The sequence below is a fragment of the Trachemys scripta genome, chromosome 6 (genome assembly GCF_013100865.1).
Source record: "Trachemys scripta elegans isolate TJP31775 chromosome 6, CAS_Tse_1.0, whole genome shotgun sequence".
Lineage (NCBI taxonomy): Eukaryota > Metazoa > Chordata > Testudines > Emydidae > Trachemys > Trachemys scripta.
This window is the reverse complement of record NC_048303.1, coordinates 13,994,831-14,010,827: the sequence shown is the minus strand read 5'-3', so window position 1 is coordinate 14,010,827 and position 15,997 is coordinate 13,994,831. Positions and strand designations below refer to the sequence as shown.

The 15,997-nt window shown below is 40.4% G+C and overlaps 1 protein-coding gene across 3 annotated transcripts in view; it reads right to left on the bottom strand.

The window, feature by feature from the left end:
• Positions 1 to 3,207: 3,207 nt before the first annotated feature.
• Positions 3,208 to 15,997, bottom strand: part of SKA1 (spindle and kinetochore associated complex subunit 1) — a 40,211-nt gene continuing 27,421 nt past the window's right edge. For all 3 annotated transcript variants that reach the window (XM_034774707.1, XM_034774708.1, XM_034774709.1), the window contains exons 6-7: positions 9,870 to 10,039; positions 3,208 to 4,410 (exon numbers count right to left, since the gene is read on the bottom strand). In XM_034774707.1, the coding sequence (XP_034630598.1) occupies positions 4,262 to 4,410; positions 9,870 to 10,039 (319 nt within the window). In that variant the 3' untranslated portion in view covers positions 3,208 to 4,261. The remainder of the gene's footprint in view (positions 4,411 to 9,869; positions 10,040 to 15,997) is intronic.

Genomic DNA, 15,997 nt, shown 5'->3' with positions numbered 1-15,997 from the left:
AGGTGAAGAGACAAGATTGGTGTAATGCATTGGTGTCCCTGATCCAGCCTGCAATTCAGTGTAAACTGCCTACAGAAGAACATTACTATGGTTTTGCCATTGAGTAAAGTGACTATGAAATAGCGGTTATATTTCCTCAAGACAGTAACAGAAAAGTAATCTAAAGCAGTAGCACTGAAGCACTCAACGTCAAGAAAAGGGATTTTAAAATAATGAGGAAATTTGTTAGAATCAGCCTCAGGGAAAATAATTTAGGAAATTAAAAGCCCAGAGTAACAGAATGAAGGCTGCTTACTTTTAATATCCTGTTAATTACAGAAGAAGAGTGTTAAAATGATTAGAGATAGGAAAAAACCTAGTATGGCAAGGTAACCAAGCTTACTCAGTTCAAAACAAATACTAATGTAGCCAAAACGACAATGATTGAACAGAACAAACTTTGTATGCAGTGTTGTTGTAGCCATGCTGGTCAGTATATTAATGACCAAATGGGTGAAGTAATATCTTTTACTGGACCAACTTCTGTTGGTGAGAGAGACAAGATTTCGAGCTTTCTTACCGGAAGAGCTCTGTGCAAGCTCGAAAACTTGTCTCTCTCACTAGCAGAAGCTGGTCCAATAAAACATTATCTCACCTCACCTTGTCTCTCAGAACAAACTTTGGCAGGAATATTAAGAGGTTAAGAAATGTGAATAGGCAAAGATAATGCAACTTGATTTTGTATATTGTCTCCATTAGATCTGCCACCCAAAAGACTTTCTTTGTGAGACCAACAGAAGACTAGCTATAGGTCACAGACTTGGTCTAGACAAGAAAAATGACCTATTGTTGTCAGCAGCAGGTGCAGCTGAATCAATGGTGAACCTGGTCAAGCTGCAAACAGACAAAAAACTGTGCTCAACTCTATTTTAGAAACAGAGGTTAATCTTTGTGTATGCTCCCAGCTAAACCAGTTGTCTTGGTTACAGGACTAGCTGCACCTCTGTCCCCTTTCTGGTCTCTAAGTGCACCCCGCAGCTTTTTCGCCTTGTGCCTTCATCTCTCTGAGGGTGGAATTCCATAATTTACCTGATCCTAGATGAAGCCCTGGGCTACAGCATCCTGTGGATCAACCATGCTTACCAAGCAGGTCTGAATGAGTTTGAGCACCAATGGTTCTTCCTTTTGAAAACCCGTGACCAGTGGAGAATAGAATGACCAGACCTTTTAAAATCAAATTACTGTTTACTTTAACAGTAGGAACAAAGCAGTAAGCGGGACCCTAAATTCCCCGAACAACCCTCCCCTGGAGAAAAAGTATTCCTTTTTAAGCCTGCCCCTGTTCTTTTGATCTCCTGTGTTCCTGGGGATTTTTCCTGCCCTGATGTTGTCTCTTAACAACTCAAGTATTTATTGGGAAGCGGCTTATCTTGAGCCATTCTTTTTCTTTCTTCCTTGTTTTCGTCTACAGCCCCCTGTAAACTAAACCAACCTATTCATACAGTAAACATCCCACTAACCAGGTCAACATACAGTAGTCATAAATTGTTACAGAGCAGCTCCAAATGGATCACATCAGTGGTCAGCTGCAAACACACGCGTTCTCAGCAATATGTGGACTGGTGGGAAGAAGACAGAAGAGAAGTCAATCCAAGACAAGCAGAGGGAGAAGGCAGAATATAAGTCTGCCAGATAGGCTGAAGTGAGTTTATGGAGGGGGATCTTGAAAGTAGAAGGCATGAATGAATGGGGAGCCAGTGGACTTGTATGATGGAGGTGATTTATTTTTATGATAGATTCAGGATATTAAGCTTTTCATCTATCCTCTGAAACACTCCTGAGAATACAAAGGGTATACTGCATGCTCTTCCACTCACCTATTCCTCTGCTACCCCTCAGAGGTACATGCAGGATGTAGGGTAGGAGAGGCTGAAGAGAGCACACAATGACTGCTGGGAGGAAGGAGTTAGCAATCCTAGACTGAAAGTGCTACTGAAAGCTAAGAGCAATGAAGGGCTCTTCCTCCCTCTCCTGCACTGCTCTTCAGACATAGCTGGCCTGTCAGCTCACTCCATTATGAGTCCCTCCCCAACCTTCAACTTTCAATTCCTAAGTCTCTGGGTCCCCCCACTTCTCCCTTCCCTCTGAACAGTACTCAGAGCTATGAACCCTCTGTGTGCCCACTATGTGGTCCTCCATCTTTGTGAGGGTAACTCTGGCATAGATGTGTTTTAGTCTGTAAGCTCCTTAGGGTAGGGCCCAGGATAGAGACTGTGTTCTGCATAGTGCTGTGCACATTGCTTCTGGTCAACAACTAAAGAGCAGGTGGACTTCTAAGGGCTGGGAACTACATGTTAAACATTAATTTAAATTTTAAAAAATCCTTTTGATTATAGGCTTACTTCTAAGGCACTACCCCATCTGTTTGTAGGATTACACTATCGGGTCCGCTGGCATGGACTAAAGTGACTTCTTTAGGCTATTCTAAGCTGTACCAGCTGCCAACAGATCTAGGGCACAAAATAGCCTACCCATGCGCCGTTTTTTAGGCGCACCACCTACACCAGCAGTCACAAGTCAGGGTGATGTAGAAGCCACTATGGTGACCCTTTGATAACCTAGAGAACTATCCCTATACCGGGGAGATTGTCTAGGGAGAAGGCTGTTGGGTTTAGGGCTGCTTTGTGCTCATAGAACAGTGTAAAGCAGATGAGAGCATAGCCTGTGCTGGGGCCCAGTGGACATAGTACTATACAGAAGAAAGAAACAGTCCCTGTTTTATTCTAAACAGGTCGAGCCTACACTAATATTTCCACCATTGCTAGCACCCAAGGAGTTGCACCTGTGCTAGCCAAATAATGTCACAATCACTACAAATTCTCAAGTGCAGAGACTGAAGTTTACCAAAAATTCAGAAGACACTAGAAATTCAGAGAGAAAATCATTAAAGCTTTTGAAAACCAGTAAGAATTAAACCAATGATCTATGAAGCCAGATCTCCCTGGTTCACTTCATGTACACTAAACTTTTAAGAAGACAACAGATGGACCCATTTGACAGCTACTCAAACTGAAATTCAGATTGTGCACTCTTTCCACTTATGGCATTTGTGTTGACCCACACATAACATTCATTCAAGTATTATGCAGAATGGAGACTACAGCTTGGATCTCATCATGTCAGTATCAGAGTCTCAGACAGTAAAAGACTAAAACAAATCCAGCCCTATTGAGCACTTACCCAGCCTTCTTTATTGACCTTTCAATAGTTCAAGGTTCAGTCAGGGTCTTCCGCTCATTAAACTATCTCATTATTAGTGGCAACATACAAAAAATGCTATTTTAGACTAGTTGGTTAGTATAACAGGTACAGACCCAAGGAAGGAAAATAACCTTTGTCAAAACTTTTGTCAAACAAAAACATCTTTAACTGCCTGCAACATTGGAATTTATTGCAAAAACAAAATCTATTCTAAGATTGGTTATATAGAAGCTAGTGGGTAAGCAATGGTCTAGAATAAGAACTCTCAGTGTTAAATATTTTCAAAATAGAAGCCAAAATTTTCAGTTACATTATCATGGTTCTAGTATTTGTTTTGATTAAATGGGTTGGACTGAAGAAGAAATCTGACTGATGAAATGTGAAAAACCAATAGATTATGGAACCATCACCATCAAGTTTGGAAGCATTTATCCACTTCAGAGCTGCATGCCTGGCTCATTTTGGAAACCCTCAAAACAATTTTAGGGTTAGAAGAAAAAGATTGTACAAAAAGTGGAATAATGGAAATCAGTTTGATGCATTAACAAAATGAAATGCATACCCCCAAACAATTATCCATTGTTCAGGACAATCTCCATTTTATAACCAAAAAGCGGTATTACACTGCTGAGAATGCAGTTTTTCAGGCCACCACTTGTACAGTGGCTAAGACATCTACCTGACAACCGCATGAAACCACTGCAACCATTGGGGTGTCAATTACATTCATTTTTACCTTGGATTGGTTATTTATAATGGGAGTAAAGGCCAGTACAAGACACCGGAATCAAACAACAGTAGCCTAACTCAACAATTCAAATCAAAACAACTTTAAATATTTCAAGACCGTTAGATGTTTCTAATCCTGGAGAATGAATGCACATGAAAGCAGACTTATAATAATTCAAAGTAGGGAATTTCTATGTATAGTGTCTTCCGACTTTCTGAAGGCAAACAAATCCCTATGCCTAACAAAATATTTATGCCCTTCATCCTGGGCAAAATCAAGTCCAAAACCATATTAGCAGATAACGTAACGGACGAGTCGTGCACCACGGACTTCCCGCACTCTCTGGCAATGCCGGAGGATGTTCAGAATGCTGTGAAAGCGCTTATCCACCTTCAGTTGTGTGAACTCTTTTATATCAGCCTCCACGATAAAAAATTCACCTGGAAAACAAACATACCACATTGAGATGGAAACAAATATTTTATAGGATTAATTTAACATTTCAAAATGTAACACCCCAATCTTTTTCCACCATCACTTCACCTTGGTGATGAAATATACATTCAGGCAGCTCCCAAGTGGTGCACTGGCATCATACTTTGTCATAAGAGTTCTGTTCCTGACCATTTTCTAAAATTAAATGCTGGAGGTAAACATGATTTTCTGTCACTGAAACTGTACAGCTGCTGCTGTTTGAAATGATTTGTCAAACACTGAACTAGAGATGCACAATGCTATAGATCTTAAAAAATCTGTGGCTACAATTAAGACCATATTGTAAACTATGCAGACATTTTGCTTCATTTTAGTCCTATACTGAACTTAATAGAACAGAAGGGTGTATTTTATAAGGTTCACATGACAGCCCAACCTCTTCCATATAGCCATTGTATTCTAGCCATTGACTTTCCCCAACTGCAGACCCAGATCTGTTTTGTGGTTCAAGCTCACTTCTGTCTTAAATCAGTTTTTTTTACAGATTGAGGCCAGAATTTATATAATGTTACTTTAGTCATAAAAGCTATTTATAGTCACATATTCAAATTCAGTTTATACATCAAATTCTAAATTAAAACTGCAGTATCCAGCAAGACAGTTTATTTCTTTAGCACAACATGAAGATGAAGAATATCTGTTGCTATACCTGTTTGCACTGGAAGCTTTTTATGGGGAAATTGAAATGTGAAACTATCCAGCCAGACCACAAATCCTTTATCCTAAATAATACTTCTAGATATTGCTGGATAAAGAAGTCCACCAGGCAGTGCAAATACAAATAGGATTATGTGGCCTAATCAGAAGAGTTTACAGTCTAAGGCCCCAATTCTGCAACTACAACTACATGGGTGCTGAATGTATTTGCCAGATTGGGCTAAATTTATGTCATGGTGCAACAAAGGAGTAAGACAGGTCAAGGGTTAAAGCAAAGAGATTACATGGTTACTCAGCAAAATCTACTGCACAGCATGTTGGGACTGAAGGTCTATTGTTTGATTAGGTATTTTTAAAAAACAAAATAACCAAACAATACATGTGTCTGAGTCACTGCTGATAGGCACTGCAGCAAACATTCGATCCTTGTCCATTTCTGGACGCCCAGATACTGTATCTGCAGTGACTAGTAGGGCCTGTTTTCATTTAAGGTTATCCAGTGAATGATGCTCGGTCTCCTCAGAAGCAGACTTCACTACTGCCATCTATACCTTTGTCACCTCCAGATAGATTATTGAGGACTCTGGAGATTCTGCTGGTAAAGACTTGAGGGGCTGCTAGGACGACGTGTGACACTTCCCATAAGTACCCACAGCTGTGATGCACCTCACTACCACCTGCCTTTAGCAGAAAAAAGCCCTTTTCTGTGACTGCCAGGAGGTCAGCTCCTCAACTTCACTGGCTACCCAGACAACACAAGCACTCCCCTCTAGGCCTCGCAGGCCCTGCTGTCACTCTACAGGTTAGTGATTGGCACATTCCAACCACCAAGCCCTCTGAGCATCTCCCTGGAGCATCCAGCCCCTGGTTTCTCGACACAGATTTGCTGCTTCCAAAGACCCTAGTTTACCAGTTACACCTCAGATCACCACCTCACTTAACCCACAGAACTTAGATAGGTTTATAGTGAAATCAGGTATAAGTAGAGAACAGAACAAGAAGCAATGGGCCTAAACTGCAGCAAGGGAGTTTTAGGTTAGACATTAGGAAAAAAAACTTCCTAACTGTAAGGATATATGAGCACTGGAACAAATTATCTAGGGAGGCTGCAGAATCTCCATCATTGCAGATTTTGACAAACACCTGTCAGGAATGATCTAGATAATACTTAGCCCTTTCTCAGTGCAGGGGACTGGACTAGATGACCTATCAAGATCCCTTCTAGTCCTACATTTTTATGATTCTAATAGCAAGCAGAAGTATTGGAAACAACCATTTGTTTACATATAAAATAAAATCATAACATGCATTCTAAAGCCCAGACTTTATTAACTAAATCAGTGATACTCAGACCTCACTGGTACAGGAGCCAAATCAGCAATCAACGTTACCCAAAAGAGCCATTTATTGATACACACATATATATTTTTATTTATTTATCATTCTCAAAGCAAATAAAGTAATAACTTAGTGCAAGTTGGTAACTTAAATGGTTAACAACATAGTAAAAGCATCCTGACTGGTTAATAACTTAGATTGGTTAATAATTAACAGACATGTTGTCAGCTTGTCTCCTAGGTGAACAATTCAGTATGTTTCTTTCCCCCCAAGATATACTAGTCCCACCCTTTGTCTTTACTCATAAACTGGACACAACTGTTGTTTGTTTCATCTTGTAGATTTCTTTTCTTGTAGCTTTCACAATCTCTTATTTTGCCTGTGCCTCGGTATGCAGATAGGCATACAGTGAGAGTCATATAATACACAATACTCAAATGACCAGACAAAGAGATAGGTGTCTGTTACCTCCTGCCTGAAAGGAACATTTTCAAGGTATGTCACCTCCTGGTGATCTGCCTTAACTCCAAGAGCTTAAGAACATAATATTAAGGAGTTATGTATCTATACTAAAAATTATCTGTACATACACTTTACAACAATTATGACAACTTCTGACTACGGGCTCTCAGTAGGGACTTTACATGGCACCCTTCAGTAAATTATTATGCATATATCCGACGCAGGGGATCCCTGTAAAACTCTATGCATCCACCGTGCCCTCAGCCCATTGACACCCAGGGGTCCCTTGGTCACATCATGATAACTTGGTTCTATGCTGGCTGCCTATTCTCATAGACTCATGGACTTTAAGATCAGAAGGAACCATCGTGGTCATAGAATGTCAGGGTTGGAAGGGACCTCAGGAGGTCATCTAGTGAATTATTCTAGTCCAATCCCCTGCTCAAAGCAGGACTAATCCCCAGACAGATTTTTGTCCCAGATCCCTAAATGGTCCCCTCAAGGATTGAACTCACAACCCTGGGTTTAGGTCTGACTTCCTGCACATTGCAGCACACAGAATCTGACCCTCCCACTCCTGTAATAGAGCCTAACCTCTGACTGAGTTACTTAAGTCCTCAAATCATGGTTTAAAGACTTCAAGTTACAAAGAATTCACCATTTACACTAGTTTAAACTTGCAAGTGACCCAGGCCCCGGGTCTCTGCCAATCTGACCTGGGAGGAAATTCCTTCCCGACCCCAAATATGGCGATCCGTTAGACCCCGATCATATGGGCAAGACCCAGCAGGCAGATACCTGGGAAAGAATTCTCTGTGGTAATTCAGAGCACTCCCCATCTACTATCCTATTTCTGGCCACTGGGGATTTTTGTTACTGGCAGTCACTGATGGGCCTCATCCCATTGTAGGCAGTCCCATCATACCATCCCCTCCACAAACTTATCAAGCTCAGTCTTGAAGCCAGTTAGGTTTCTGTCCCCATTGTTTCTCCAGCCTAGAAGGCTGTTCCAGAACTTCACTCCTCTGATAATTAGAAACCTTCGCCTAATTTTGAGCCTAAACTTGTTAATGGCCAATTTATATCTATTTGTTATTGTGTCCACATTGGCAATTAACTCCTCTCCCTCCCTGGTATTTATCCCTCTGATGTATTTATAGAGGGCAATCGTACCTCCCCTCAGCCTTCTTTTGATTAGGCAAAACAAACCAAGCTCTTGGAATCTCCTCTCATAAGGAGGGTGTAATATATGCTGATTACAAATTGAGAGTCCTTAATGGTCTGGGACCCAGTTATTTGAGAAATCCCCTTTCTACCCATGTCCCATTGAGGAAGGTAAGATTTGCTGGTCTTCTGCTGTGGATAGTGCCTGAGGGTGCCAACAGAGCATTGTCAGATGAGTTGACCTAAGTCCAAGTATGGTGACTGTGCACAGAATATTAACCATCTTGGCATATCTGCAATTTATTAGTTTAGACACTCACCATCTGAGACTGCTTTATAGCATGTCCAAGAGTCTCAAAAGTGACTAGAGATTTTGAATGCTTCAATTTTGGAGCACCCAAACTGAAAATTCTTAGAAGGGCCTAATTATCAGAACCAATGAGCATCTACCTTCTGAAAATAAGGCCCCTTTAAGGTGTTTCAAGTTGGACCACCAAAAAATGAAGGCACCCAAAAATCACTAGTCACTTAAGAAAACCTTTCCCCTTTTCTTGTACATTTCTGCTACAACATCCAGATGCTCTGATAAAAAACGGGTTACTAATCTTTCATAACTGTTGTTCTTTGAGAGGTGTTGCTCGTGTCCGTTCCATGTTAGGTGTGTGCACACCGTGCGCACCGCTGCTGGATATTTTTCTCTCAGTGGTATCCGTAGGACCGGCTCTAACACCCCCTGGAGCCATACACGTATGCACTGGTATAAGGGGTCCTGCCAGCTCTGCACCCTCTTGGTTCCTTCTTGCCGATAACTCCGATAGAGGAATAGGAGGGAGGGTCATGGAATGAGCAGGAGCAACACATCTCAAAGAACAACAGTTACAAAAAATTAGTAACCGTTTTTTCTTCTTCGAGTGCTTGCTCATGTCCATTCCATGCTAGGTGACTCACAAGCAGCACCATCGAAGGCAGGCTTAGAATTAATGGACGTGCTGACTGCAACACCGCTCTTCTGAAACTGGCATTGTCATGGGCTTGCTGGGTGATGGCGTAGTGGGATGCAAAGGTATGAACCAATGACCAGGTTGTGGCTCTGCAGATGTCCTGGATTGGTATTTGCACGAGGAACGCTGCTGATGAAGCCTGAGCTCTCGTGGAATGAGCAGTCACAATGGCTGGAAGCAGAATCTTTGCCTGCTCGTAGCAAGCCCAGATACATGCGGTTATCCAGAACAAGATTCTTTAGGATGACACCGGCAGCCCTTTCATCCTTTCCGCCACTGCCACAAAAAGTTGAGTAGACTTGTTGAAAGAGTGTAGTCCTTTCGATATAGAAGGCCAGGGCCCACCTAACATCCAACGTATGGAGCTGATGTTCCTCAGCGGTCTTGTGAGGTTTTGGAAAGAATACAGGCAGAAAAATGTCCTGGTTTTGGGGGAATTACACCACCACCTTTGATAGGAAGGTCGGATGAGGGCGCAGCTGGACCTGGTCCTTCAAGAACACCATATAAGGGGGTTCTGATGTCAGGACTTTGATCTCAGAGACCCTTCTGGCTGACGTGATCGCCAAGCAACTGTTACAGGCAGTAAGAAGGAACTGAGAGGGTGTGGAGCTGGCGGCACCCCTCATACCGCTGAGCCAGTACTACAGATACCACTAAGGGAAAAATCTCTGGCAACTGTGCACGTGGCATGCACATACCTAGCATACAATGGATATGAGCAAGCACTCGAAGAAGAATGAAAGTTTTATAAATACATGCATCAATTAAAAAAATAATACCTTTAGTATCCTTGGTTTCTTCTTCCAGGAATCTGTGGTAGAGATTTCTGACAGCAGAGCTCATAGATTTCATTGGCTGATGTAAGATCTTATATTTGCTAACCACTGCTTTATTCAAATCTTGAACAACTCCATTAATTTGATCGTATGTTAAACGACCCCGCATGTACCTGAAAAAAATAATTAAAAACTGGTAACAAGGAAATCACAGACTCGGAGAGCCAAAAGTCTATTTCCCTTTCTTTCTCTCCAATGAGCCCTAATTCCTAAAAGTCACACCCAATTAATAATTTCCTCATGCATTTATAAATACAAAAGCAGACAGTAGTTCATTTTGATAAATTTCTTTGATCCCTTTAATAGCTATGTTGAAAAAACACTTAGCATAACCTGAAAGAGAAAGTCTAAACAAGATGAAAAAATTGTTACATTAAGGAGTGAAAAATATCCAGCGCTTAAAGACTGCCAGAAACATTTTAAAAATAAAATGAAAAGATTGTGATTATTGCACATCCAGCTCTTGCAACTACAGAAGCAAAATCAACCACAGCTTCTTAAGAACAAGGCAAGCAATAATTAAACTAGAATATTTCATTTACTTTAAAAGATAATGGTTTGCAATTTGGAGAACAAAGAGTCTCTTCCTCTAATCTTCTAGGGTTAGTTACTTTACTTGTACTTGTAAGTCATGGTTGTTTTTAATCATGCTGGCTACCTAGCTTTAAAGTTGGATATAGAGTTCTCCCTTCCCAGATTTTAAAATATTTTGTTAAACTGCTATCAACATGATCAGATTTGTTGACAACAGGCTAGAGATATAGGTATCACAGGAAGACAGAAACAAAATAATATTGAGATATTAGAACAATTAATTGCTTGCAACCAGGGGCTATTCAGTATTCATAAAGTCATACATCCAGGGAGAGGAAATAAACAGCTCTGATACAAATTGGGAGACATTTATATAAAAAACAGCGAATTCAAGACAGATTGGGGCTGACTGACAGCCAACTTAATAAAAGGTAAACTTGAAAACCATTGCAATAAAAGCCAATGCTAAACTCAGGAAAAATATATATATAGAATGTATGTGGGTGATTTTTCAGCTGTTATTGCATATTTTGAAATGATGTGTGTTCTGAAACTGCCCTGCCATAACTTTTTCATAAGGCTATTTTGGAAAACTGTCGTTCACTCTCCTTCAGGTCTGAATTACAGTTATAAATAAATCAATTGTGAAAATAAAGCACAAGCCCAGAAAAATGCTGGCCATCAATGTAACTTACCACTCAAACATTAAAAACTGTCATATTTACCTGCTGTTTTGCAAGTTCAGAAAAATAAAGCTACTATTTAACAGCAACACTCATCTCTGCCCTCTTTGTAATTAAAAATTAATTCTCCAAAACTTTGCAAATTGATTCAGCCCCATTCAACTAGACCTAAACTGTGCAATAAAGGCCCAGTCCTGTTACTATTCAATTCAACGAAAGGAGGATTGAGCCCTTAACTTTTCTGCTATTAGGTATGTGGTTCCACTATGCCATCCATCAGCTGGAGTGGAAATCATTTCAAAACTCATATCTCAAAGATAACTCCTTCTCAAGCAACCTACAAACACTATTTTAACCCATTAACCATAAAAACAAAAGAGTGCAATTCCATTTCCAGTCAGTCAACAGAGCCCAAACACTAAGTATTGTGTCCCGCTTGTTTTACATTTTAAAAGCTGGTAACACATTATTCCACATTCACTATCCTTTGTAGTGGACAGCATGATATATGCTATATTTCACTAAATAAGTATGATCCACCATAAACCATTCACAAGTTGTAAAATGCTGAGTAATCAATCTCACAAGTTGAAATGTCATAACACAACTATGCAATACCTGTATTCTCGCTCCCAACCCTCCCAAACACTATTTCGACTACTGTATATATGTTCCCTGCCAATAGATTCATGGACACCGAATACAAAAGTATCCCAACCCGAAGTTATAATTTTCACTAATGGCGGATGTAAATCTATGTTTATAATTTAAAATGCTTGACGTCAACATACTATTAAGATGCTAACGGATGATTCAAAGCTAGTACCAAAAGAAAGGTTCTAAAATTGTTACTGAAATAGCAAAGTTTTGCATATCCGTGCACAGGACCAAGTGAAACTTGTTCTTAGCATCTTGATTGCCTTATGGTCCAGACAGACATTAAAGAAAAGAAGTGAGATTCTGAACTATGCATCTTAGAGGCACAACACAGAACTTACAACCCAGAGGTAGAGGTTCAGGTGGCTTTAAACCAATCTTACACCCTACTGGTTTGGGGCTATCCAGAGCAGCTATGGAGAATCCCCCAACATCATTTAGCGCAGTGGTTCTCAAAATTTTGCATTGGTGACCCCTTTCACACAGCAAGCTTCTGAGTGTGACACCCCTCATATAAATTAAAAACACATTTTTTATATTTAACTCTATTATAAATGTTGGAGGAAAAGCAGGGCTTGGGGATGGAGGCTGATGGCTCGCAACCTCCCATGTAATAACCTCATGACCCCTTGAGGGGTCATGACCCCCAGTTTGAGAACCCCTGATTTAGAGTGTCTAAGTTATGGCAGCCTCCCCAGGATCTCTACAGTACTATCTGCTGTGATCCTAACCCCAACACAGCCTTCCAACCCTCAGTTGCACCCTCAGAGCCTGTCCTTGCAAAAAGAGTCTCCAGAGAACAGCGTGTGGCTGTCTGCTTCAATTTCTGAACCAAGGAATTCTCCCCAGGCCAGGTCTGCAGCTTTTAGAGTTTCTTTATGCTGCTCTGGCCCCTTTACCCTGTGTAAAAGGGGCTGAAGTGGGAGTGAGATTCTCATCCAGTTTTCCAGGCAGATGAAGAGTACTGAATGAGCATGTTCTTTTCATCTGCATTATGTGAGCTGTCAAGCAGAACTACCAGTAGGTAACATCCAAGGCCCTGAAAGCAAAAAGCCTGGAGGAAAAAAAAATTAGGGAAATATAGAATGAGTCCCCACCCTTCTGTTTTAGGCAGTTGAAACATTGACTAGCTTACTATTTTAAACACTTTAATAGCCAAGATTTTTGGCTGCAGAACACTCTAGACTAATCAGAAGGTAGTAAGGCATGCACAGCTAAATAAAAAATGAGATGGGAAGCAACAGACATGCTGTTTTAGCATAGCCACCATTAACTCCATTTCATTAATTATGATGTCCTTATGAGTCATATTTCCTACCACAATGTTTCCCACCCAGAGAACCCTGAAACTTGACTGGATTTAACTTTTAATTCTGTTTAGTACCAGTTTTAGGAGGATGTAGAAAAATATGTATTTGTGAGAAGTGTCTGAGTTACAATCTAGTTTTGAAGAGTTTTATTACTATTAGTGCATTAGCACAGTGAAAACTGTAGCAGATTAAATATGAAACAAATGCTGGAAAAGAAGCTGTACTCCATCAATTTAATCTGGCTACAGAAATTAAATCTTTAGAAGATTAAAAAAGTAGAACATTCTTAAATAGAGCAAGGCAAATCAATCAGCATTTTGAAATTAATGACACAAAAGTGTGAAACAGTATTACCATATATCACACCTTAAAAGTAAGTGACAGCCAACATTAAAGTCAACAGAAAACAAGTTAGAATTATTCTGTTAATGGGATTGATCTATATTAGGTGCCAGGTTTCCAGAATCAGGACAGATATTCTAATTCCAAATTACCTTGTCCCTAAATTATTTGTAGCCAGTTATGTATCAATCAATGGCATTGTGTTTATAGAAAAACAAAAACCAGAAGCAAATCACAAGCCTATGGTGATGAGATAATATGCGAATAAATAAGGAAATACGTAAGTAAAGATAAATTGTGCTCTATAAAAACTACACACAGATTGTATAACTAAAACTACCTATTTTACATGCATACAATTATTTTTCATTGAAAAAACATACCACAACACTTTGAACTATATATACATACACACCACTGAAACGCAACCACATTTGGTGTGGAGGTGTGCAAATAACAGATAGCACAGAGCAGTTGTGGGAGGATTATGTACTCTATATTTAGATGGACTTTTTCTGTTATGTGATTGTAAACAATACCTTGCTTATATTCATTGACTGTATCTTTATTACTATACATCCTATTTGCTTTTTTCTTTACCTGTGAGGGAGAATTTCTCAAGTTACAAGAATAACTCTGTGGTGTTTTTCTCTGCCTGATCCTCCCAACTGTAGGTAGGAACAAGCTATCCCCTAATCCTCTCATGTTCCCATCTGACCCTTGCTAAAATCCAGACACAGCAGGAACCTAAATGAATCAAGGTAACCATTATATTTTTAAAATCAGATTAATTGAAATTCTTCCATTGACTTTAATAAAGTTAAACCTCAGATCTATTAGAAGCCAACAAAAGTGGTTATGTATACAGTATTACATTATACCTAATTAGTTCCCTTTTAACTTCAGGCAAGCATCAGGCTTAAACGTCTCATTTAAAAACAAAAAAGCCATTTATTTATTACAACTGCATTTTTCCTTTAATCCACAATTTATCAAGAACAGAAAAAAAAAAAAAAAAAAAAACCCCACAACACTACTTTCCTCAAAGAAAAGCAATGAATCTACCATTTATATCAGAGGAACAAATTCTTCCAACAGCCAGTCATCAAAAACAAAGTTTGAGAGCGGACAATATTTTTTCTTTGGTTACCAAGCTCTGAAAATGGGGACTTATAATGTATACCAAGAACCTAAAAATGTCACAAACCCTAAGAAGCTTAAGAAAGAAGTCAAAGAACCACTTAAATCTGTCTTGAATTTAAAGTATATTGAGACATTTTACTTTCACTGAAAAAGTGTCCTGACCTAGTGTTGAAGTCTATTCCAGAAGTTTTAACGTTACACGTACATTTCTCATTGAAAGAAGACATTCTAAATGATCCAGATACTTTTAAATCTATGCCCAAATACATCCCATATCTTCGATATCTGCTGTTCTAAAAATATCAAGGTGGTGCAGATTATACTATGACAATTAGCACCCTAAAAATATCTCCTGCATAACAATGCATAACAGGGCTGGAAAAGCAGCCGGATCTTGTCAGCTGATCATTCCCACAGCCTGGGGGAGTTCTCAGCTGTCACAGAACCAGCAATCCTCTACTTGCATAATCTCTGGGGACCATTCCAGTTGGTGTATATTAGAGCAGATACTAAGCTACTCTATCATACAACGGAACTGGGGCAGATGGGCTCAGAGAATCAGGGGCCTCTAACTAGCCCTCTGATTGCTAGCCTCTAGGAACACTTAGGGCTGGTCTTCACTACCCGCCCGGATCGGCGGTAGAAAATCGATCTCTCGGGGATCGATTTATTGCGTCTCGTCGGGACGTGAAAATCGATCCCCGAATTGATGCGCGTACTCCACCAGCCCAGGTAGGAGTAAGCGCCGTCGACGGGAGAGCCGTGGCGGTCCATTTGCCGCCGTCCTCAGAGCGGGGTAAGTCAGATCAGATACGTCGAATTCAGCTACGCTATTCACATAGCTGAATTTGCGTATCTTAAATCGACCCCCCCTGCCCGCCTTAGTGTAGATGTAGCCTCAGTTTGCGGCAACTGTAGATGTAAACCTACCTTGCACTACCCAAACTGTAGGGCTATGTCCACACTGGCCCTCAGTTTGGGCGATGAGGATACGAATAGCAATGCGAACAGTGCTGCACTATAACTCCCCTATGTGGATGCTGTGGGAGCAAACTAAAGGGTTTCTAGTTCGCATTAATGTAGACCAGTTTGACAAGAACTATGTTAACATGAACTAGGAACTTTTAGTTTGCACCTGCAGTGTCCACACAGCGGAGCTACAGCGCAGCACTTTAATGCTCACTATTTATTCACATCCCCATAGTCTGAACTGCAAGGCAGCATAGACGAGCCTGAAGTGTCTGTATGGGCCCTGCTAATGTGCATCGAAAGTTGGCCAGTGTGGTTTGATCTACCTTGCTTTGAAATGGAAGTAGATCAATGCACACTGGGGAACTTTTAGCATGCAGCAGCAAGGCAAACACAGACACGTAGAACACGGCACGCTAATGCAAGGTAGATT